The following is a 22,711-nucleotide window of genomic DNA, read 5'->3' on the forward strand; positions in this document are numbered from 1 at the left end:
GCAGCAAAAAGTAACACACCTACATGTCAAACCGAGTTTTCGAGTGTGCCGAACAATATTCTACTAGTGCCGTGGAAAGCCTACGCATTTACCTCAAACATTGGCGTCCTTGAATTTTTGGTAAGCGGAGCAGCGCTAACTCTACGAACGGGAAGTGCGTGAGACGCACTTCGTCCGGTTTTCATAGCAACGCAGCTTCCATGCGCGTTTCTTTGTTTGTTTGTTTTACACGCCTATGGCTCCAACAAACCCTTGTAACCATGTCGGTTGAAGCGTCACGCGTGCGATTGTTTAAAATGTTGTACCCCCGATGTCGACCGCTCGTGTAAAAGCACAGAATCGTTGTTGAACGTGGAGATGTGAAGGCGGAAGGACAAGTTTCGAGGCTATGAAACCTGCGCAGGTGTTCTGAAAGAAGCGCAATTACGGCATTTTGTTTAAAAGAAACGAAAGGCAAAAAAAAACTAGTGCAGCTCTTATTAGACGTCATATGAATCGGCGGATGGACGAATGTGCGAGAAAAAAATAAATGTTGGAACAATTTGAACAGATGCACTACAAGTGGCATATGTCGTTTTTTTATGGGGCAGTGGTTGAAGCTGGAACTGTACATTGAAGTATAAGAACGCAAAATAAGTTAGTCAAGAAAATTTGACAGCGGTTCATTGCGCCAGAGTATACCACATGTAAAACTTGATCTTGGGGGTCCTCCGGCTCTCTAGATCTCAGTTTCTCAGAACTGAAACAATGTTCTTGTCACGTCAATTGCGCAAGCTGAGATTTGCAGTTCAAACCAATTAAGGGGGAAAAGAGAGTGCGGAAGGGGCAAAGGCTTTAGTGACTGACACCCCCGTACATTGCTAAAATGCGATGTCCAGTCAGAAGCATACTGGTTACAGGTGGTTTGGTCACTCACCCTTCAATTTGCCACAAATAAAGTCAGCGTCACTCTTAGTAAAGGAAAATATTCAGAAAAGTTTACCAACACTCATCACCACGACAACTTGACAAGTATTCGTAAAGTACATTATGATTTATTCGGGAGTTTTGGAGAGAGATACAGGAATGTAAGAAAAGTAAGGATAACAACCAGGAATATACTGCCGGCTTGCTATACTGGGGGAAGTCCGAATTCGGCAGATCTCACGTACTGTGGGAACCGATGTAATGTGACTGGAATACGGTGGACTGAGACAACTCGAGCAGGGTGGATTCTCAGTGACAAGAGCACAAAAGTAACTCAATACCTCACGCGTTTACCTAACAATCATCGAAGGCCAATGTCACCTTCATCTTTCTTAACATTCGACCATATTTCATCAGAGCACAGGGCCTCTTGCATTTTGCCTTCATTCAAATGTCGCTGGCATTACGTAGGTACCTACGTATGTATGTATGTATGTATGTATGTATGTATGTATGTATGTATGTATGTATGTATGTATGTATGTATGTATGTATGTATGTATGTATGTATGTATGTATGTATGTATGTATGTACGTACGTATGTTTCTCACAAAGTTATATAGAGGGAAATGTGGACTATACAGTGAGCTGCTGGATGTAGGGGAATGATGGTATATGTGAGTTTTGAACGTGACTCCGATTCGTGTCTTTCCCATAGAGTCCAAACGCCTCAAAGAAACACCTCACTTCAACGCGTGCCCTGCGTAAAAATGACTGAAGAGAGCACGTAATAAGCTATTAATTTTTGTCATTGCACAGAAACGTGTTGCATTTAACACAAGAAACTTCTGCGTCAACATTTTATGAAGCGTAAAAAGCAACTAAGGGCCGCGAAACTTGGCAGCCCTACGACAAAGACAGCGTTCCCTCTGCCACCTTATGTCGTCTGTTTTTTTTTTCCTTTCGCCGTTTGGTTGTGCCGTCAAAGTATAAGTGAAATTTTATTTTAAGATTTAATGCGCATGAAAGAGGTTAGCTTATAACAGGTCTGTTTGCGACTTCAACTGCACGCGTGCGACATGTTTTACTGTTCCAACGATGATTTAGGCGTTGAAATTTCACTGTGTAAAGAACATTCTTTTAACATCATTTTCGTCCTTAATATAGCCCCTATAATAACTTTAGATGCTGGTATTAAGTTAACAACCAGGTAATTTATTGATGACTCCACCATTTCATTGAAAAAAAAGTCTGTTATGTCCTGGTGCCCAAACCAATTTAACCAAATGTATGTGTGATGGAGAAAATTGAACACGCTCTGAAAAATGGAGGAAGCGTCAAAGCAGTGAAGAGAAATTTTTGGATAGGCAGAAGACGGATGTATGCACTAAGGGACTGATTGATTGATTGATTGATATGTGAGGTTTAACGTCCCAAACCCACTACATGATTATGAGAGACGCCGTAGTGAAGGGCTCCGGAAATTTAGACCACCTGGGGTTCTTTAACGTGCACCCAAATCTGAGCACACGGGCCTACAACATTGCACTAAGGGACAAAGAAGGCAAAATAACTACCAATATGGATAGGATAGTTGAAATAGTGGAGGAGTTTTACAGAGATCTGTACAGTATCCGGGACAATCCCGACCTAATACTATTATAACTAGCAGTAACCCAGATGACACCCCACCAGTAATGATAGAAGAAGTCAGAGAAGCCTTGGAGAGCATGCAAAGAGGCAAAACTGCTGGTGAGGACAAGGTAACATCAGATCTGCTGAAAGATGGAGGACAGATTGTGTTAGAAAAACTAGTCACCCTGTTTACGAGGTGCCTCCTGACGGGAAGAGTACAAGAATCTTGGAAGAATGCTAACATCATCTTAATACCTAAGAAAGGGGATGACAAGGACTTGAAGAATTACAGGTCGATCAGCTTGCTCTTCGTAGTATACAAGCTATTTACAAAGGTAATTGTTAACAGAGTTAAGAAAACATTAGAATTCAATCAACTAAAGGAACAAGCAGGACTTTTAACAGGCTACTCAACAATCGACCACATTCATACTATCAATCAGGTAACAGAGAAATGCTGAGAATATAGCCAACCACTACACATAGCCTTCGTAGATTACGAGAAGGCGTTTGATTCAGCAGAAATATCAGCAGTCACGTAGACACTGCAGAATCAGGGCGTCGACGAAGCATATATAAACATCCTGGAAGAAGTATACAGGGGATCAACTGCTATCATAGTGCTTCATAAAGAAAGCAACAGAATACCAATCAAGAAAGGTGTAAGGCAGGGGGACACAATCTCCCGAACGCTATTTACCGCGTGCCTACAGGAGGTTTTCAGAAGCCTAGAATGAGAACAGTTAGGAATAAGAGTTAATGGAGAGTACCTTAGTAACCTGCGATTCACTGATGCCTTCACGAGTAACTCAGGCCGGGGGCGAATTACAAGTCATGATTACTGAACTGGACACGGAAAGCAGAAAAGTAGGTCTGAAAATTAATAAGCACAAAACTAAAGTAATGTGCAACAATCTCGGCAGAAAACAGCACTTTGTGATACGTGGAAAGACGCTGGAAGTTGTAAAGGAATATGTCTACTTGGGACAGGTAATAACGGCGGAGCCGAACCACGAGACTGAAGTAACTAGACGAATAAGAATGGGGTGGACACATTTGGCAACCACTCACAAATCATGACAGGTAGATTGCCACTATCCCTTAAGAGGAAGGTATATAACAGCTGTATCTTGCCGGTACTTAGCTATGGAGCAGAAACCTGGAGACTTACAAAGAGGGTTCATCTTAAATTGAGGACGACGCAGCGAGCAAAGGAAAGAAAAATGATAGGTGTAACCTTAAGAGACAAGAAGAGAGCAGAGTGGATTAGGGAACAAACGGGAGTTAAAGATATAGTTGAATTCAAGAAGAGGAAATGGACATGGGCCGGGCATGTAGCGCGTAGACAGGATAACCGCTGGTCATTAAGCGTAACTGACTGGATTCCCAGAGAAGGCAAGCGGGTTATGGGGAGACAGAAGGTTAGGTGGGCAGATGAGATTAAGAAGTTTGCGGGTATAAATTGGCAGCAGCCAGCACAGGACCGAGTTGACTGACGGAAAATAAGAGAGGCCTTTGTCCTGCAGTGGACGTAGGCAAGATCATGATGATGATGATGATGTGGTAAAAGTAACGATTTGAAAGTAGTCAGCACTTGTGAGTTCTCATTTGCAGAAAGAGAAAAACACACCGACAGCGAATCAGTTGAAGTTACGGCCGAACTAGTTTATGTTAAATGTTAATTTGCGAAAAGCTAAAATTATCGTAAGAAAATTTGCTCCGAAAATAGGCGTAAAATCTGAAAGTCGTCAAGAAAATTACCAATTTAGAGAAAGGGCAAAGATTCCGATTCCACATTTTTCTTCATTTTGTGAAGCATCTGTCACAATGACCGTCTTTATTGGTAATTTAACCAGTAATCGCTCAGAATATAATTTAAAAGCCGATGCAACATCAGTTTTGCTTGTTTTTAAAAAATCGTCAAACTTTATTTTCATATAGTTGTAGCTATCTCTGATTGAAGATACGTCACTAATATGGACACTTAATTTGTCAAGAAATCTCTGTATATGTAAAACTTTGGGCGTGTGAAATCTCGGTCCCTATATTCTCCAAAAAACAACTCGGGCTGGGAGATAAAGACTGTTCCGGAACGTCTTACTTGGGATTCATAAAGCTATAAATATGGTTTTTCCGCCAACCATTTGAAACGCAACTCAAGTCATGGGGTCTAGCTTATACAAGACTGTAATTGCTACAAACTTAGGAACACTTAAACGCAGTCGCAAGGCTTGCCTCTCGAGGATTACAAGAGGGCGAAGCTTCTAAGCCCGAGTCCCAGCGTACATCCAAATTCAAGGACTGGCCGAACGTCATGCATGCAGTATATTGACAAAAGCGTTTTCCTTTGCACACCAAAGCGACTATGATTAATCTTGCGTAGCAATCCAACCACCCGAACAACCTTTTATGTTATGTGTGCCTTACAAGACATAGAGTGGTCATATAACACACCAAGGTGCCTTATCTGCTTTACTTGCGGAATATTCTCTAGTTGATAGCAAAGCGAAATATGAATGGGGTCCCTCAAGGGAAATGAAAGTATAGAGCATTTGCTGACATTTAGATTGCAGGTGTATTTGATCAGCCACCCTTCTAGAGCTGATAAGTATGACTGTAGGACCTGGTATAGACTGTGAATATTGTTGGCCGCAGAAAAAAAAAAGTGATGTCACCTGCATAAACATGTGTTTACATCCTGTTGTCGTGAGATAGAACTCATTAGGACATTGAATAAAACTGGATAAAAGACTGATCCTTGCGAAACGTCTCTTGTTTGCGTTATAGATGAAGAAATGCTGTTTTGGTAACAACGGAACGTTCTATTTCGCAAGAATTTCACAATCAATGCCTGAATGAACTTTGGGAAGTTCATGTTGAGCAGCTGATTATCTAAAACTACATGCTCAACGCTGTCATACGCTATCGCGATGTCCAACGTTACTAATGCGGCATACTTTCTTTCACGCCGAGCTAATTGAATGGAACTTTCAAGATCTGTATTGGCCTGTCATATCGAGCCCCCTGATATGAGGCAAATCGGAGACGAGTTCAGAATTTTTTTCTCCGTATAAACATTAGTGTATGAATGTTTAAAACTCGTTCAATCAATTTCACAGCATTGCATGTTATCGCAATAAGCCTAATGTTGTCCAGTTTATACTCCCTATCCGGATTTTTAAGCAAAGGTGTCATCTTAGCTATTTTCCAAGCCGGAGGGAGCCATGCCATTCTCATTGAGTAGTTGATAACATCTAATAAAAACTCTTGAGATTCCTTATTTAACATTATCAACATGGCCGACGTGATTTCATCAGGGCCTGGAGCCGCTGATGTAGTGTTATCTACTACCCTTGGTAATTCCGACCTAAAATTTCTACAAAATATTTCACTCGTTCACGGCAGCCACTCACTTCTACGCTCTCTTCTGTCACCAACATAGCGTGGCTATATGACGTTTTATGACATAATTAATTCACGGCGACCTCATCATGCGTCACTTTGTTACACCGGTCGCAGCTTCACTGCTCTTGAGATAAGCAGATCAAGATAAGAATGCGCTACTTTCCTTGTGCTTTCTGTAGAACTAAATGGCGACCGAAGTGACGTAAGTGGATACTTCCTTTACAAGAAGTTAGCTCAGCGCCCCAGAAATCGCTGAAGTTTGCAAATTGTTTTAGTTGCTGCTGCTTTTGATCAGAACGGGCCATCGACACAGGTATTTCCCGCATGTAAAAAAACGCCACGATGGCCGTCGTAAGCGCACATCTCGGTGGCGGCTTTTCGTGTGGGCAGAACACGAAGCGCGCCTATAACCATGCCTAATTACCATAACTCGTCTCCGCAAAAACAAGAAGACGGCCTTCGCATTTGGCGCATGCGCACGCACTTTGCTAATTTTCACAAGTGGCCGGAGAGGTAAGCCCTCAACAAGGAAGCGAGCTGGCGGGATAACCTCCACATCGGCGATCGCCACGCGATCTCACGTTAATCGTTGTTGTTGTTCGGACTTATAAAGAACGACAGCATTACGTAAAAGAAAAGGTATACGAGGGTTGAAAATACAGGTTTTAGGGCTCCGCAAAAGTAGAACTGAGGCGCACAACGTCGTGAACATCTATTCTCCGTATTACGAGATGTTTGTGATATAAGGTTGCACGTGAAGGTTTCGAGGTATTTCATACGGGAAACAGCCGGCGCTCCTCATGTATACGTGTTCTCCAAGCCACGCCGTGAATCAGGTCACATAAAAACATGATTGGCCGCATGATCGTAGCGCGTATCATTTTACACGGTCACGTCAAACATTCTGGAAAAATGTGTGTCACGAAGTCGGGAGAGTTCAGTTTGCCTTTGCACTTGTGTCACACTCATGTGTCTACCAGAGAGCATTTTGTGGTATATGAGTGTGTCTACCTGTTTGTGTATGCTGTGCGTATGTACGTGTCAGTGTGTGTTTGTGTGAAAGTGCGTATGTGTGTGTATGATTTTACTGGTTCTTGTCAAAGGTATACAGCTATGGTGCATGGCCGTAGGTCACAGTTATAAGGTTCAGCATGATGTCGTTCGGGCAAACAATTTTACCGAACCACCGAGTTAGTAAAGAATTACTGCTCACCCGTTCGTTTTGTTTTTCGATAACTATATCCCAAAGTCTTTCCGTTGACCCTTACACCGGAGCAGAGGGAAGGCCGCCTTCGCGATGGCGCCCGCGAGGTCTGTCGGGTGCTCGTTCAGCGAGCCCGGGCTGTCGCGGACATTGTCACAGGTGTTTCGGAATGGGGCCATTCCCGTTTCATTAGCGTTTCAATAAAACAATATTCATCATTCTCATAATCACGAAGTGGGAGCCTTGGTCAGTTACATTTCACTATCAGTCACTACCGTATCGTTTCATCACGCCGTACTGAATACAACGTGTGGACATTCCGCTCTGTCGCTCTCATTGTGTTTTAAAACGCTCCGACATTTAACATTACTATAGGAAAAAAATAAGAAAAACTTTTCACGCGAAGAATCAACACATCGAACTTGAGGGCTAATCCTTTGAAAAGCTAAACACAGCCACGAAATCCATGCGCACCGCAACTTTCTCCCCTTTGTTTCGCCTTGGAAAAGCCGGCTTTCAAGCCTGACAACTTCCGAAAGGGCAATACGTGAATCTCGCCTTGGCGCTTTCTTTTTTACGTCCCTTTCACTACCTGCAGTCGGACGTTTCCAAGGTCGTCCCACCCCTCTCACCCAAAGATGCTCTCTCGGTTAAAGACTCTCGGTGTAATAGCAGCGTTCGCTGCGGGGCGTTCAGGTTTCCAGCTTTTTTTCTTTTACCTCTTATTCGTATACGTCATCGTGAGCGTCTGCCCGCCTATTCGAGCAATGAGAGGGAAGAAAGAGCGCGAGACACTGGAATAGACGAAGCAGTTTTTTCCACGCAACTCGCGACCGACCGCGGGGAACCTCTCCGCATGCCCGAAGCCCGGCTTCACTGCATCTCTTCGTTGCTTTCTCTCCCTCGACAACGTTTGACGCCGGGAGCGAGCGCTGCAGTGCAGTGCGTTTGCGAAAGAGCGAACTCCGTTTATTTTTTGTTCGTGTGAGCGTGCGTGTGGCGATTCGTTCGTTAAGTCGTCTGCGCGATGATTGGTGTGTGGATGTGAGCGCTTGTGGCCCTATACGGCCCAGCGCGCTACGCTTTTCTCGTGTGACTCGAAGTGATTGTTTCCACCGGTTGTTTGCGTCCCCTCAGAGTGATCGCAGTGGAAAATTCGAGGACCGCCCGGAACGCCGGCAAGGTAAGCGCAGTACTTCTGTTCCCCCTATTTGTGCTTCCTGAAGGTACCCGCGATTGCAGTTACCTATCTTTAGACTTTAGGACGCATGCCTGCGCTTCAATGGAAGCAACGAAAAATTACCAGATGAAGAAAGTCTCGTCAATGATTTGCGACATTATATTGGGTAAAGTATTCTTGTCTCCTTTTTTACGTCTCAAAACTCATAATGCGGTTATGAGGCACACCATAATTTCGATCACATTGGGTTCGGTAACGGGCATCCATATCTGTGTACACAGGTACTGCATTTCGCTGGAATCGGATATGCCGCCGTCACCAGGAAATTAACTCGGGTCCTTCAGCTCAGCATCAAGAAATCAGCATTGCAAAGCTATAGCTAGCAACATAATGTGCGTATGAATTCTGTTCGTGTAGTTGTTAAACGTGTGGAAACCTTGACGTGCATCCTTGTACTGCAACCACCAGGTAATACTAAGAACAGACATTTATATTATTATGCCTTGTTTCTGCATTTTCGAAGCCCTGAAAGCTGTATTTTAGCCTCTTAGCCTCCCCATTCCTTTTCCTTTCTTTTTTTTTCTTTTTTTGTGCAATGCTGCCGATCTATATATATATATATATATATATATATATATATATATATATATATATATATATATATATATATATATATATATCGAAACATCAGCCATTCAATGAAAGCGAGATCGCGCGCTTATCACCAATCAGGAAATTACCTCGTAAGTTTGCTTCCTCGTAGTACATTCATCTCACCGGACACTTACGAAAATTAGTGGACAAAGTGCACGCACGTACGTCCATGTACTAAGGCTGTCTTACGCAATATATTCTGCTTTCAATGTTTCCTGACCAATTCCTTGCATAGTGAAATCGATGAAACTTGACCACAATAGCTCTTTGAAGGTAATACTGATACGAAGCTCTTTTGTTGATATGCTCTTCAGGCAGTGCTTACATCATAATTAGACCAGCGATGCGCTCAAACATTCGCTTGATTAAAATTACACGCTGTCTTGGCAATCGTCAAACAAGATACAAATCATGAACATTGCTTAGGTATACGTTACCTTTCTGGCCTGCTTATCACTGCTAGTGATATCCGTGCTAGAGTTAAGTGCATAAAATAACTAAAAGCTACAAAATGATGAGAAAAGAAGCGAGCCATGGAGTCACCGAAAACTCATGGCAAAGCGCCAACCGAAGCAGGATCGATGCGCCAACTTTTTGCCCTCTCATTTCACTTTCTGTCCTATAGTTTAGGAGGTGCTGCTTTAAGTGAGTCGTACAACAAACATCGTGCGCTAAGAATGAGACACCCATTAACAAGCCCGAAGTCATCATGCTGCACTATATCCGCACACTTCCACTCTATCTCCACGACGCTGTGTTTGCATCCCTACGATCACGCCAGTAGTCTTAGTATCCCCTGCTTGCTGCTTTCTTCGATAGCTATTACTTACCACATTCTTGTCTCCGCCTACCAGAGAAACTTTGTTTTATTTGAATCGATTAAATAACTATTTGATAGGGTGCCACGCGTTTGTACTTCTTAACACGTGACTACTTTGCGTACGGCTACATGTGCTTTCTCATCAGTGCTGAGAAAAGTTGTCACCGAATATAGTCAGGTGACGCCATGCGTCACTGCCGCCAATGCACAATTCAGTCTTCATCTTACATAAGCGGTCTCGCCAATGTTGATGACTGGCCAAAATGTATTACCTTAACAGAAATTCATGTTTGTGTCTGTCATTTCAGATATAAAAACTTGGGCGCCTTGGTAAATTTTGTCTAGGATTCTGGCACCGCTGCTAACCATATTCAAAGCAGTAACGATGAACATTTAACTCATAATATGCACAGTACGAACCGGTGGAAAGCAGTGTGATTTGCGCAATTTTCGTGGGTACCCATTTATGACGTACCGTAACGAAGACATTACAAGCCTAGATTATGACGAACGACCCGACACTCCGACAACCTTAAGGTACTTCGCCCCTAAAACTGAAAATATGGTGATGAAGTAAGGTACAGCCTGAACGTGACATACGGAAAGAGGGCCACGATATCATCTCTGCTTCACGAACCAACTACAGCAGGTGCGGTTATACAAATAACGCAATGCGTCACAAGACGATAATGACATTTTAGGGACGAAGCTCTTTAAAGCGGCACCCGTTCGTCCCTCGTAGTAGTGCGTAACATGTCTTACGATTTGACATGCAAGGTGGTGCCGGTGGGAGATTCCTCCTGTGCGTTGTTGAACAATAAAAAATTCGCAGCATGCGCGTTAACTAAAAGCCGAATTCTCCTGTCTCTCATTCCCCATTAGCAGCCACTGGCATGTACATTGAGCACTATCTGACAAGAAAGGGTTGCTACGTTATACTCGCTGGGCGTAACCTCTTTGGTTTCAGAAAGGTTTAGTGAGCGTTGGGCCACAGTGCCATGAATACAGTGAACTAGTATATACCATTAACTCGAGGTGGTTAAAGGTGGTAAGTAAACACGAAGCGCAAGCCGTAAGAAAGTGTGCGTGTGCCAAAGCTTAATTCTCCTGTCTCTCATTCCCCATTAGCAGCCACTGACATGTACATTGAGCACTATCTGACAAGAGAGGGTTGGTACGTTATACTCGCTGGGCGTAACCTCCTTGGTTTTAGAAAGGTTTAGCGAGCGTTGGGCCGCAGTGCCATGAATACAGTGAACTAGTAAATACCATGAACTCGAGGTGGTTAAAGGTGGTAAGTAAACACGAAGCGCAAGCCGTAAGAAAGTGAGCGTGTGCCAAAGCTTAATTCTCCTGTCTCTCATTCCCCATTAGCAGCCACTGACATGTACATTGAGCACTATCTGACAAGAGAGGGTTGGTACGTTATACTCGCTGGGCGTAACCTCCTTGGTTTTAGAAAGGTTTAGCGAGCGTTGGGCCGCAGTGCCATGAATACAGTGAACTAGTAAATACCATGAACTCGAGGTGGTTAAAGGTGGGAAGTAGACACGAAGCGCAAGCCGTAAGAAAGTGCGCGTGTGCCACCTTTCGTTTAGTCCTTGGAATGTCCGCTGGATGATGGTGCTTCTACATGCGGAATATATGATGAAAAGATGCGAGATGGTGGTACTTGGCGTGTTGACTAGATGGACGAACAGACACACAGACAGATGCATGGACGGACGCACGGATGGCTGCACGGACGGATGGACGCATGTAAAGACGCAGGGGTGGATGCATGGGCGAACGCAAGGATGGACGCACGGATGGACGTACGGACGCACGAACAGACGCACGCACGGGCGGGTGGATGGACGCACGGACGGTCACACAGATGGATGCATGGACGGACGGAAGCAAGAATGAATGGACGGACGGATGCTTCGCCCCACTCTCCATTATTTACCCCGTGGATATGCTGCAATTTCTTTTACCTGTGGGTGCTAGAACACGAGATGATCTGTGACCTCCTGTGTTAACATGATCGTGTTGTGTTCAGTTCCAGCTTGTGGCATCTTGATGAGTGCAAAGCTCAAGTATGCTCGTTTACTTAAATACAGATGCACATGAACCCACATCAATCAAAAGTAAAGTACGGTACCTGTCAACACATTTCGTGAAGAGCCTAGACGTTAAACACTGCAATTAATGGTAACTTTTACGTTCCAGAAGCACAACGTGATAATGTGATACATTGGCAAGCAGCTGCTCTACCCCAGAGTTATGCCCATGCTTGAAAATGTTTCTAAAAAATTAACTGTGTGAATGACGTGCAGTGAGAGGAGGGTCCTTAAAGCATCTAATAATGCATGGCAGCACCACAAACCGCACCAGGCACAGAAGCATGTTAATTGCGAGAGGAGTCGTTGGTTTGAAAAGCCCACGATTGGTCGCGCATCTCCGTGCTTAGCAGCAAATGTCGTTGAAAGACAATAGCCTTTCCCTGACCAAGCGGCCAATTGTGTGCTGCCTTGCTTCAGACAGCGCCTCCTTTATGTTGAATCAGCCGCATCTGGGTGGCAATGATAAAATAGAGGAGGCGCTGCGTGAGATATGGACGCCATCTGGCAGTGCCATAGAAAAACATGAGCTTGTACAGATCCCAGTGCCCGTGCCTGGTGGCAGCACCATGTCGTCGGCAGGGTGATGTTTCGTGCATAGCGGCTCAATTTCAGCGCTGCCAAAGAAACACTTTAGAATTACGTATCTTTGTATCTTCTAGTAAAGAAACACACCACCTAATACTTGCGTACTGATGTTGTACCTCAGATATGCGTAATAGTTGTTTTTTGATCGACAATGTTCACAAGTATGTGAACGCAACGACCAGTTCAAGATTGCTGGGTGTTCAGCAAGTGCTTAAACTTAGGCCGGATGACCGAATCGTACGCAGACAGACAGAAAGACAGACATACCAATATTTCTGTCTTCATGTATCCTAAGAAAGACCATATCACCTTTAAAAGTGGACTAACATAAGTAAGCATCAATATATATATAGGTTATAGCATCCTCAAAGTACACAGCTATGCAAGGGCGCGTGTTGCCTTGCGGACGTATAGTGGTATAGTTCACCAATGCACAAGGAAGGAATAGTTGACAGATCGCAAACACATTTCCCTTTAGGCATTCTGAGATAGTTCGAAACGGCCAGGTTCATGCACACAGGCATTCCTTCGCTTACGGCATGGTGTACCCGCCACGGTGGTCTAGTGGCAACGCACATTTTCAAATTTTTCCGACAGGAAGCCGCCATATTGAAATGCGTGCCGTCTAACGTGTAAGTTTTGCAAACTCGCCATCTAGGGCTGCGCGTACTCGAATTGGCACGTTATCCGTTGGTGTTATATTTCTGCTACAGTCTGTGTTCCCTCATTTTTTGTTTGCTTAACTTTTTTGTATGATATTGTCACTGCCAATGGTCGATCCATCACAGTCTGAACCGCTCAGCGGCGCGCCTTCACTCTAGTGACGGAGGAATGAGCTTCGCGTCTGGCAACGACGGTGCCTCGTCGTCCGTATTAGCAGCAGCAAGCGCAGTACCTTCAGAAACTTGCGCACAGACGTGATCACACTTGTCTATAGCAGCGGGATGCGCGGCTCGAGACGCTGTTGCCCGCAGCTGCTACAGCTACAAAATTCCGATCATGCTTGAATTATTGAAAAATAGTGCATATGGTGTAACTATGTTACGCGTTATTTCGCCATCGGTATTTGCACACTTTTTTCGGAGAAAATGACAATTAAAGCGGCCGGCTGGGCGCTCTAGACACGTGTGACTCCGTCTGTACCTTTTTTCGATATCCCAGATGCAGCAAAGGAACGTTGTTCCAGTCGGTTTTCTTGTCGCTAAAGAAGTGCCGTGAACAGAGGCGTTACGATGCCGACACGCGGAGGTTCTTTCAGTGTACTCACGACACCCACTGCTTCTGCAATTCAGGCGACGACGGAAAGCGATGCGGCACAGACATATTCCACCTGCACTCGTGGCGTGACTTACTGTGCTGCAGACCCGATTTCACGCAAATCGTTCCTCTCGCGCTAATTGTACGTGCACCCACTCACGACACAGTGATGGCTAGATGAGATGGTGCGTTCTTCGAATACGCACAATGTCCTGCCACTGCGGTCACTTTTTATTGGAGAGAGGTCCCTATTGCACATACTACATCTAAGTGCACCATGTGTAAAAGCACGAGGCGCTGCCCAAGGTAAGATTGCAACACTGAGAAAATAGCCTCGACCTTTTTCTCTGTGTGTGTGTTTTATTTTACGGTTTTTGTTTGTGCCAGATCAAGATTTTTCGTTAGATTGCCATTACAAAGGGCAATGCAACAACGATCATCATCATAAACGTCAACCATGCAGCTAAAGTACAGTGTACCTCGGGGGTTCGGAGTGCTCATGTGAAAAGGTGTAGAGGCACTCGGCTGCTGACGCGCCGGTCGCGGGATTTTATCCCAGCCGTGGTGGCCGCATTTTTGATGGAGACGAAAATGGTGGTGGTAAACCAAAGACACAGTGGGGCTCAAACCCGGGTCCACTGGGGAAGACGAAAATTCTCGAATTCCATGTGCTTAGAATAAGGTGCACGTTAAAGAACACACGATGGTCGAAATTTATGGAGTGCTATGGCATCTCCTCCAAATATATGGTGGTTTGGAGACGTTAAACTTCAAAAATTATTATTATTACGACACGGTAGAGGTGTCTGAACGAACTCAGTGACGTCATTGTAGAGGCGATGCGAACGGCCGTCTGTCTCGTTCTATATACTTTCAAAGGCGAAGCCCAAGCGCCATCCTACAATTTTTTCTCCTTTCACTTCCCGCCAGTCGTTGATGTTGCATATGACAATGACAAAAGTATCACACGGAAGGCTGCTGATGAAGCCCCCTGTGAGTTTTCTACAGTATGAAAATCGCAGTCATGGTGGTCGTGTATCGATGGAGACAAAATCACGAAATAGTAAAAGCCTGCTCACTGCGAGAGGTCTGTGCGTGTTCTGTGGGCGACCGAAATTATCCTAACAGTATTAGGCACTTTAAGGCGTAAAATTCAGTAAATCATTTTTAGTAAGTGAAAACTCGCGTCGTTCGGCTTTGTTAAAGCCAGCTTTTTCGAAGCAATTAGGTCAATAAGTGACAAGCAATCAAGTAATGCAATCATTACACTTCAATAAAAATGTACGTATGTCCAAAATCCAAAATGTGTGGGTTTCCGACAGATAACACGGTGAATAGGGTGTACTTGCAAGTGTATGCCTGCACGTAAAGGCAAAAGAAGCACGAAATCATTCCATTATGAACGGAATACGATATGTACGCGTCCACGCCCGTGCTCCAGCGCGCCTTCATCTTTATGGACGCCGCACTTCAGCAAAGATGGCGTATAGACAAGTTACGTTGTGTGTGCCTTGCGTTGCAGGCACGCCTATTACCCTAGATATGAAAATTTGAGTAATGGTCATCCATAAACAATTCTCCGTCCCGTAAGCGCATTGGTGTTTGCTGTTGTAAGCTTTGCGTTTGAATCACACCGGAATGTATTCACGAGGTCACGAGTGCGGCTCAAGTCCAGGCGGCACTCGCACGGCGTTGCAGAGGTCGCATTGCTCTTGCTTTTTTACTCTATAAAGTCAGAGATCAAGAAAAATAGCTGGCACGGTCAAAGATGGGGTACATAATTTGACGCGAAAGCAAGGCAGGATACTAATCACACATACGTTAGCTAAGAAGAATAATACATGAGCGCTTATTGATGGGAGAGGTTGGATGGTCAGCCCATATCCTCACCTATTGGGATGATGCTTTGAATAAAGCGAAGAAAAAGATCGAAAGATCACATCAGTACTATGGCATACAACATATGCCAATAACTAGTCCAATAAATACCATAGTATACGCAACGCTATAATTTCTTTTTCAGAATTAGCGGAAACCATATGGTTGCATCTATTGTCACAATACAGTTGAACTCTTTTATAAGAGGCACCGGTATAATGGGCAACCTAGTACAACCAACACCAGTGTGCCCACACTCGATGGTGATCAGAAAACATGTTATACGCTCCTAATATTAGACACCTTGTGCAAGGGGCAAAAACTGCTCTCCAGCGCATCTCTCTAATGAAGTGGTTACACTGTATATTCATGCACAGCTACGTCATACCTTGTTTAAAGGGACGCTAAAGTCAAATAATAATTTACGCCAGAGTGAAAGCTAAATGTATGACAACATCTAAAATGACAATACCGAGAAATTAAGGTATACGCACAAAAACACAAGCGCCACAAGAGGACATTTTTAAAATGATCTCAATGACATGAGATTGACTACCCACAATTAATCCCTAGTCATCGATCTAACTGCACTAAATAAAGAACCTTCTCTGCATCATGAGACGCAATAAAATGCTGCTTGTTCGTTTCTGTTTGATTCGTAGAAAAAAAGAACCGCCGGACATTACTATGGGGAATGGCGCGAGGGGTTCAAAAATTCAAGTTTCGCGTGATTACACGGCACAGGTGGTTCCATCCTGCCGGGCGCAGTTGAAACAAAAGCGTCTGCAATGTCGAAGCCAATGGCGGAAAATAAATCAATGCCCGTTGTTGCTGTTGTGGCTCCCGCTGCTTTCGGTGTGCTGCTACTAGAGCAGTAAAGCCGGGCATCGTTGTGCATGGCAACAGTGGCGTGAGTGGGACCGGTCGGTTTGCTTCTTGAGGCGGGTAATTTGAAGTGCGCTAACCCGATGCGCAGCACTAAAACGTGATTTTATTTCAAAATAGGTCCTTGGCACAAAAGTAACTCTACAACGTTTCTGGACCGCCATTTCAACAGTCAACTTCGACTAAATAGTTGACTATAGCATCCCTTCAAAAAGAAAAAGAAAGCTCTGCGACGCTTACGAAATCACTCGAATCGTTGCACAGCTGCTGTCGTATATATTGGCGAAATAATTTTCATACCAACAGCAGGTCAAACTATTTACGACAGCAGTTACGGTGACGTTGCATGGCTCGTTTCCAATGCGAGAAAAACAAAATATACATGGAGTAAATGCGTTCCGTTCCCGTGACTCTTGGCTTCGCGAGACTCACGGTGCTGAAGTCACAGCGGCGCGCCTCGTTGAACGGCATAATACTGCCTAATAAATGCGGGATCCACCGGTCTGCCATTGTGAGATTATTGAGTTTCGTAGCACGCACTTTAAACGCAACATTGTTTTTAAATTCAGAAACAAAATTACTTTTAATGAATGGGCATTGTCTACAAGTCCACGCCATTCATTTATTTATTTATTTTCAATACTGTTAGCCCTATCGGTATGTTACAGGGTGGGACAGTTCACAATACAAAAACACAGTTTACAATACATTTGTTGTATAACAGGAAAGAGCTTGGGCAAACGGGACAAGAAAGATTCACAGGACTTGGCGCTGAAGTCGGGCCCGCGCCACTTATGTCCTGTCTGTCTTTCTTGTCCCGTTCACCCGCGCCTTTTCCTCTTATGGGTCTTTCGTGGTGGTGTAATCATGGCTACGGTGCTCGGTTGCTGATCCGAAGGTCACGTGTTCGATCCCGGCTGAGCGTGTCGCGTTTGGTTGAAGGCGAAATGCCCGTGTACTGTGCAATGTGAACGCACGTTTATAAGGACACCCGATCGTAGAAATGCCGGAGACCTCCACTATATACGTCGTCTCTCATAATCGTACCACCGTTTTGAGGTGTAAAACCCCCAACGCGAAATTATTACTATTTTCATGTTATGAAGTCGCTCCAGCCGCGAAATTATTACTATTTTCATGTTATGAAGTCGTTCGTGCCCTTTTAAAAAGCAGCTAAAGCCGGTTTCGGCCAATCGTGCCAGTTGTACACGATTTCGCTGCCTGCAACAAATAGTTCGTTTGCGAGAGCCCATTTTATTGTCTTTTTTTTTTCTAAGTCTTGCTGGGTCGGTTGGTACAATAGCATCGTTAAATGCGGCAACAAAAAACACAGTCACAAAAATAAACGAGCCCGCGTACGCAGCACTGTGCGTGTACACGCGCACTCCTTTTCCGTTTTCGTGTTTCTTGCTGTATACATTATAGTTAACAGGCGCCACTTAGCCTTTAAGCTGTTAAAAGTGACGCTCGCCCAACTGCGCAAAAGATAAGCGCCTAAAACCCGTTGCAGGTGCATTTCACAAGTCAAATACAAAAAAGGAGAACACCTGTCTATGAAGTGTTAAAACGCGACGTAACAACCATGAATGCATACAACGAATGGTAGATAATTGGTGTTGTGGTAGTGTGTGAACGACGATGTACGTCATGTATTGATGTAGTCCCCCCCCCCCCTTCTCCATAATACCTTAGGGCGCTAGGGGGTATCTCAAGAATAAAGAAAAAAGAACAACCTGTAGCTCCAGATAACCGCGTCATGTCACTGCTTGTCTCCGCTAAATGTAACTCTGGCTCTCATCCAAGCATAAGCGTGCTCACAGGGTTCTCATTCAGGGGGAGGAGAAGGGCAACGGTCCATCGCAGCACCCTCTCCCCTCTTATATAAATAGAGGCGTGCCCCCTCCCCCCGCCTACCCCCTCCCCGTGCTCACGCCCATGGCTGTAAGTGCCAGAGTACAAATTATGCCAATGTGACACGAACTCCACAGTTTTGAAACGAAAGTACGTGCACCTTTCAGCCATATTTTGACGCTTTTGAATCTGCGAGCACGGCCACAGTGAGTTGTTCGCTGTGCCATTCGGCTGCGAAGCATAATGACGCGGATTCGATTGCCTGTCAAGGCGACCACGCTTAAACGGAGACCCGCATAAGACTAACTCGTGTGCTTACATTTCGCAGCTTGTTAAGCTATTCCGTATGCAGTAAGCGAATCCAGAGACCCTCACTACAGCGCACATTATATACATGTATGTCAGTTCTTGTGCGTAGTTTTGATATTTTTCTTACAACGGCCTTATAATGGACAATCGGCCCAGTCAAGTTGTTATCCAGCAGCTATTAGCCAATGGTATCCCTCAGAACCCTTGTTATTCTTAAAAACAAATCCGCAGTATATTTTATTTCACCCTAATCTTAAAATATGCGGCCGCCATGTGGCCGGGAATCAACCCACGTCCCCACATGGCACACTTTCGCTCGTTCAAATGTACTCGGCAACCACAGCTCATCAGAGGGATGAGGTGTATACGATTCACCTTTGCTGCTGTTATGAAATTTGCGCAGATGCTTCGCGAAGCCGGAAAATTTAGTGTTCTTTTTTGTTATTTACCATGTTTTCGAAATCATATAATCCACGCCACTTGTGCATTCCACAGAGCCCAATTCAAACAAAAAAATGATTTTGTAATGTTGCAATCTCGAAAACTTATGAAACGAGTGCGATAGATTACGCAGTTTTAGAATACCGTACGCTAAGTTGGCGTTCTTTGGGAGCTCGTAAAAGTTCAGCTCATCACGCATGCACAGTGGCACCAAACGCCAAAGGAATTCTTTGCGTAAGTTACTCTATAACACCCGTATTCACAAACGCTCCTCGACTCAAATTTCGTCCTTTACTTGACTAAGTTGAGCACTGCGCCGCTTCTCGACTGAAATTGACACTGCGGCTCTTAAGAATCGCTGCAGATTATGCCGATATGCGGTAACTTGGTCTGCCACAAGACGGCGCTCCTATCGACCTTTTCAAGTCGAGGTGTAGCGTTGCGTGAAGGGGCGTTCCAGAATACGGTGGTAAAGCTGCCTATTGTGCTCATATGCTACTAAAGAGAAGGAAGGTAGGTGCGAATGTTGGAAGGACTACTTATAGCATTCTCGGTAAGATATAGTTCACAGCATCGACAATCTCTGGAGCTCGCGCGATTGTGGTAGCCAATCTAGTTCTAAAAGATACAGGGAGGGGTTCACACACTTTTTTTTCTGGTATCCCTTATGATACACTGTGTACAGATTGTACACAATTCACGACGCATCAAGTGCAATCGCTACTTTGTTGTGAAGAATGCGTGCGAATCCTGCTCGGTTGAACAGCGCATTTTAAAACGCGAAGTATTTTCGTATTGTTGATTTATTCGTTCAAAGCTCATTTTCGAGCTATTTTTCCTTCGCAGCCATACTTCATTGAAATTGTACTCTTATTGCCACTATTTCACTTTTATTTGCAAATTCGGCAAAAGAAAGGGATTCTTTCAACAAGAATTCTGGAAAAAAATTTTCTCTCTGGGTTAAAATAACACCGATTTCAATCGACAGCAAGGCGACGTAACGTGAATATTCGGTGCGATTATTTACGGAACACATTATATATAATAATAGAGCCTACATTATAAGCTTCTCACAGTTGCAAAGGACCACACGTGCTCCAGTTGTGAATTGAGTCAAGACTTGAACTATTTATTTCATCATATTATGGCGGTTTCGGCTTATAACATTTCAAGCGGAGCGACGATGTCAAGTTATTCTACCTATACGCCGTCAAGTATAACCACTTCAAGTGGACATACTTTGCTATGCCGAGCGAGTGATTTCGAAACATACTCACGAAGAACGTTAACGAATAAAACTGTTTTTCGTGTTGCTTAACGAATCCGACTTCGTTAAAAACAGCTTACCTAACATATCCCGCAGTTTCTGTTTTTAACTGCGCAACTGGGGCACACTTCAGCCAGCTGTGCGTGATTACCATACCGGTCATGAAGATATTCCCACGAAGCAGTTCAGAATACCACGCGTCAAAGATTATAGGTTGCCACGTATAGTTAACCGACAATGGGGGTTTAAACACTTTTTGCTGAAGGTATACAAGGAAGAATCGAAAGCTGTGATATCGTGAGATATACTGAACATGACTCCACGTTTCCAGACCTGCGCAGGCGTACCGATGGCCGTTATATACTATGCTAAAATACCGAGCGCGTGTACGCATAAGTTTTCTCCAGTTTGCTGTATCACTGGTAAGACGCGAATGACGCGTACACCCATGCCGCAAGTAATCGCAGCACCTTGCATCGTGGTTTGTTTGCACCGGACGCCTCGGTTAGTGTACACTTAAACTGTTGTACAGCGTAAATTCAGACTGCTTACTTTACCTGGTGTTACTCTTTCAGGCCGCTTAGCTCGATGACGTCGTCCTGAAGACCCCGACAAGACCAGCGTCTACCGCACGAAGCCAACAACCATGGGTTCCAGCGACATACAGTGTCCGTTGGACGTAAGTGACGTCCCGCGCAAGTACGCTCACATCTTCCGCAAGAAGAAGACATGGGAGCTTGTGATGCTCAGCGGAGCCGTGTGCGGCATCGAGTTGTGCTACGCCGCGGAGACGGCCTTCATCGGCCCCATTCTGTTGGGACTCGGCATACCCATCTCGTTCGTAGCGCTCGCCATGTGCCTGAGTCCTGCTCTGGGCTTCTTCGTCACGCCTGTGCTGGGATCCATGAGCGACACCTGCACGTCTCGCATAGGTCGCCGGCGGCCTTTCATCGTTATCTTCGCGTTGGGCATGCTGCTGGGCCTGATCCTGCTGCCCAACGGCCAGGACTTGGGCATAGCGCTCGGCGACAGCGCCGTGAACATGCCTGACGATGTGATTCCAGAGAGGTGAGTACCACACTACGATATTGAGAAGCATTACACTAAACGCTTCGTATTTTAAATAACAAAGAAACGCATTAAAACGTACAACTCAAATTCTAACACGTGTCTAAACCCTAACTGCGAACTTCTGGAAAATTAACATTGGCTCGTAGTGGTCACGTTTCGGGCCCCTTTTCAAGCATTGTATCAGCCGAACGAGGCCTCTCCCTTGTTAACACTCATTGTAGTACAGCGGTGAGCACTCTTAGGGTGAACACGCGAGCGCGTGACCGACGGCACAATCAACGGCCGCGTAGCAGCTATCGTTAGAAACATTGGACATGCGCAGGCGCAGCGAGTGCTCTGCGAACCCTTCTTTCCACACGCACGCCACATCATGGATGGATACGCTTGTTCGCCGTCTCGTAGTCACATTTTTGTCTGCTGAGCTGATGCATCCAACATTTTAGGTTATTGGGGGCGAAGCTCCTCTTACCCCTAGTTCACACTTAAGCATCCGCTTTCTATAGCGACCGAAATTCCCCTCCCACCGAAACGCAGCGTCGTTCGAACGCGCCCCGCGCCGCCGAAAATGTCATCTACCACGGGGCTAATGCGGGATGCGTGCGCTGTCACCCAGTTGTCGCGGCTCGCAAACGTCACTAGGCTATCCGGTGGTCTATTCCTCGATTATTCTCGTACGCAGGAAGTGACAAGAAGCAGTACTGCTTACTTTTTTGGCAAGTCGCTGTCTTGTAATGCATGAAGAGCAGAAAAAAACCACCGACGCCAGCGGCGTTAGTGGGCTGGTCTTGCTTTGCAAGGACGGGACATGCTTAATCACGCCATCGACAAGCTCAGTCACCTCTTCTACAAAATAGGAACGTGAAGCAGGCACAGAGTTGGTTAAACTCCCGCTGGTTACAACATTCAGCTACGTGCACTTGCGACGTGACGAGTGAGTAGGGCTTGGCCGCCATTTTTCAAAAATTTTTGACTAGCGCTTTTATTGGTTCGCGGCGACCGATTCGGCTGCAGACGCCGCAAAAATTGGTCCGAGAGCGATGGGCGCCGAAAGGACCCTTTCGGCGGATCTCGCCACCACCGTATCAGATACGGCGCACTTTCGGCAGCCGGAATGCTCAGTGTGAACGCGCCCTTGTCTAACCTTGTCCTGCGTGTTCGATCGCGTTCGAGAACGCAGACGGCGCGCGGGTAACACCGACGAGACGCGAGCCAAGGAAGCCCGAGCGCAAGCGTCTTCAACGCGCCCGCCGCTCTGCT

General features: G+C 45.2%; 1 protein-coding gene across 3 annotated transcripts in view; it reads left to right on the forward strand.

The window, feature by feature from the left end:
• lovit (loss of visual transmission) overlaps nt 1-22,711 on the forward strand; it is a 53,185-nt gene that overhangs the window by 21,089 nt on the left and 9,385 nt on the right. The window contains exons 2-3 of one of the 3 annotated variants that reach the window (XM_075893326.1): nt 8,289-8,334; nt 20,959-21,451. In XM_075893326.1, the coding sequence (XP_075749441.1) occupies nt 21,030-21,451 (422 nt within the window). In that variant the 5' untranslated portion in view covers nt 8,289-8,334; nt 20,959-21,029. Of the gene's footprint in view, nt 1-8,288; nt 8,335-20,793; nt 20,888-20,958; nt 21,452-22,711 lie in introns of those variants that run through there. The other 2 variants (XM_075893328.1, XM_037423244.2) reach the window with 2 other exon arrangements.

This window comes from Rhipicephalus microplus, chromosome 4, assembly GCF_043290135.1.
Source record: "Rhipicephalus microplus isolate Deutch F79 chromosome 4, USDA_Rmic, whole genome shotgun sequence".
Lineage (NCBI taxonomy): Eukaryota > Metazoa > Arthropoda > Arachnida > Ixodida > Ixodidae > Rhipicephalus > Rhipicephalus microplus.